The sequence below is a fragment of the Egretta garzetta genome, unplaced genomic scaffold (genome assembly GCF_000687185.1).
Source record: "Egretta garzetta isolate BGI_Z169 unplaced genomic scaffold, ASM68718v1 scaffold55, whole genome shotgun sequence".
NCBI lineage: Eukaryota > Metazoa > Chordata > Aves > Pelecaniformes > Ardeidae > Egretta > Egretta garzetta.
In genome coordinates, this window is record NW_009259863.1 from 1,022,330 (window position 1) to 1,024,351 (window position 2,022).

Genomic DNA, 2,022 nt, shown 5'->3' on the forward strand with positions numbered 1-2,022 from the left:
GTCCTTCCTAAAATCACCCCCCGACCTCGCCATAATGTCAGGAGGCCAAAACAGGAGGTATGAAGCAGAGGGGCTAGCCAGAGGGCTGCCACTCTCATTGCTGGAGCCCTGTTTTCCCACCCTTCCACAACACCCCTTTTCCAGCAGGGACACAAAGCAACCGCTGGGACTGGCACATCAATGCCCCTCCCCACCCTCCACCCCACCCCAATATTGCTGTGAGATTCAGAGCCTTCGTCTCCCAGAGCCAAGGCTGCCCAGAGAAGGGGTGCAGTAGCAGCCCACGGCCCCTTCACAAGACTCCCAGCAGGTCAAAACAGCATGTGCTGACTCTGTGCGGTGCCTCACGTCTTTGGGCATCGCAGCCAGAGGGTTCACCCTGAAGAACTGCATTTTTCCTTTTGGTTTGGTTTTAGCTTGTTGAGGTCTGGCCCAGTTGAGACCAGGTGTCCTGGCCATGGTAAATGTCCTGGTCTTTTAGTCAGGTTGCCCTCATGCCTTTGGAAATGTTTTCCTTGCAAAGTCAAGGGATTGTATGAAGAGGGCCAAGATTTTGTAGTCAGGTGGTTGCAGTAAAGAGCTGGTGAGGGGGAGGGCCGTTCCTGGCTTGCCACCTGTGGGCATTACTGTAAGTAGGGGCTGAAAACAGATGGATCCTACTTATGAAGAGTCTCAACAGTGCTCAGCAGAACTATATGCTGATGGTTACACCAGTTTAGATATGAAAATGCAGTGCTCCCTGCCCTGAGGGAGTGTGCATTTTCTCCAGCCCTTTCGCCTCATCTAGAGGTGAGCTGGAGTGGAGAGCAAGTCAAATGAATGTGAGTATCGAGGAGAGCCGGCAGCAGGACCTATGCACCGGTGTGGGATTCAACCCCCCCTCCAAGAAGCACCTACCTTCTTTTGGTGGCCGTTTGGCTTCTCTGGTGAGGTTGCAGACCTGTGTGGTTTGCAGCTCCTGGGTCAGGCAGCCCTCCGTCTGCTCGTTGAGGGGCAGCACCACGTTATTGAGCAACACCAGGGACTGGTCGTCTATTCCCCATTCTCCCAAATGCTGAGGGCAGGTGCATTTTGTATACATGATCCCACAGGACTCGGTTCTCCCGTTTTCGGATTTCAAGCAGCTCTCCAACCAAGTGCATAACACATGGCACCCAAACTGGCTTGGGCTCACCTTATTCAACACCAAAAACTCAAAGAAGGATTTTTGGTCGTCTTCTTTTTTGTGTAATCCTGGGAAATCAATAGGATAGACGCGGCGTATCTGAATAAAATTCTTATCATACTGCAGAAATACAAAAGCATTCTTGGAATCGCAGAGCTGCATTATAGAATGGTTATTTTTTAAAAGATCCTTTATTTTTTCATGGGAAAAATGATCAAACTGATAAGCCAAGAGGGAAAAGTTGGAGCAGCTGAAGTCCTTTTTGGAAAATTTCAGGTAAATACTATATTTGGTTGGATCTGGATTTTCCAGCGTCCAAGTGCAGTTTGTGAAGTTTTTAGGAAACATTTCACTTACAGAATACGATCCATAAATGACCCCCTTCACCAACGTGGAACACCAGAAGTCTTGGGCAGCATTAAATCCAAACATAACCAGTAGATAGGTGGAAAATATATAAATCAGCAAATTACGAACAGCCTTCATCCTATGTCATTTGGCCTGCAGGAGATGAAATGAAATAAAAATGCAAGTAGAATTCTTCACGCATTGAAAACCAAACTCCTTCCAATATTCGAGCCAGCTGTTTTCAAGCTTGCAGTTAGAGCCCCTTTCAGAAAGAAGGGCAGGTAATTTTTATTTTATAACGCAAGGGCCGGGTTTGCTGCTGTGTGCACAGCGCCATCACGTGGCCATCGCAACAGCCAAGTCTTCTACAGTCAAATTAAAAAACAACATCTATTAGATTATTAATAGGAATGTCCTCTCCTGTCTATGATGTAGTCATCATGGCGTGGACTAGAACTGCTCAACTTAGGTAAAAACCTAGACGCCTTACCCGACAGACCAAGAAAAGG

At 47.6% G+C, this 2,022-nt stretch overlaps 1 protein-coding gene across 1 annotated transcript in view; it reads right to left on the reverse strand.

Moving 5' to 3' along the window:
- ADGRB3 (adhesion G protein-coupled receptor B3) overlaps window positions 1-1,651 on the reverse strand; it is a 477,601-nt gene extending 475,950 nt beyond the window's left edge. The window contains exon 1 of the mRNA XM_009640074.2: window positions 898-1,651. Coding sequence (XP_009638369.1) covers window positions 898-1,651 — 754 coding nt within the window. The remainder of the gene's footprint in view (window positions 1-897) is intronic.
- Window positions 1,652-2,022: the final 371 nt, after the last annotated feature.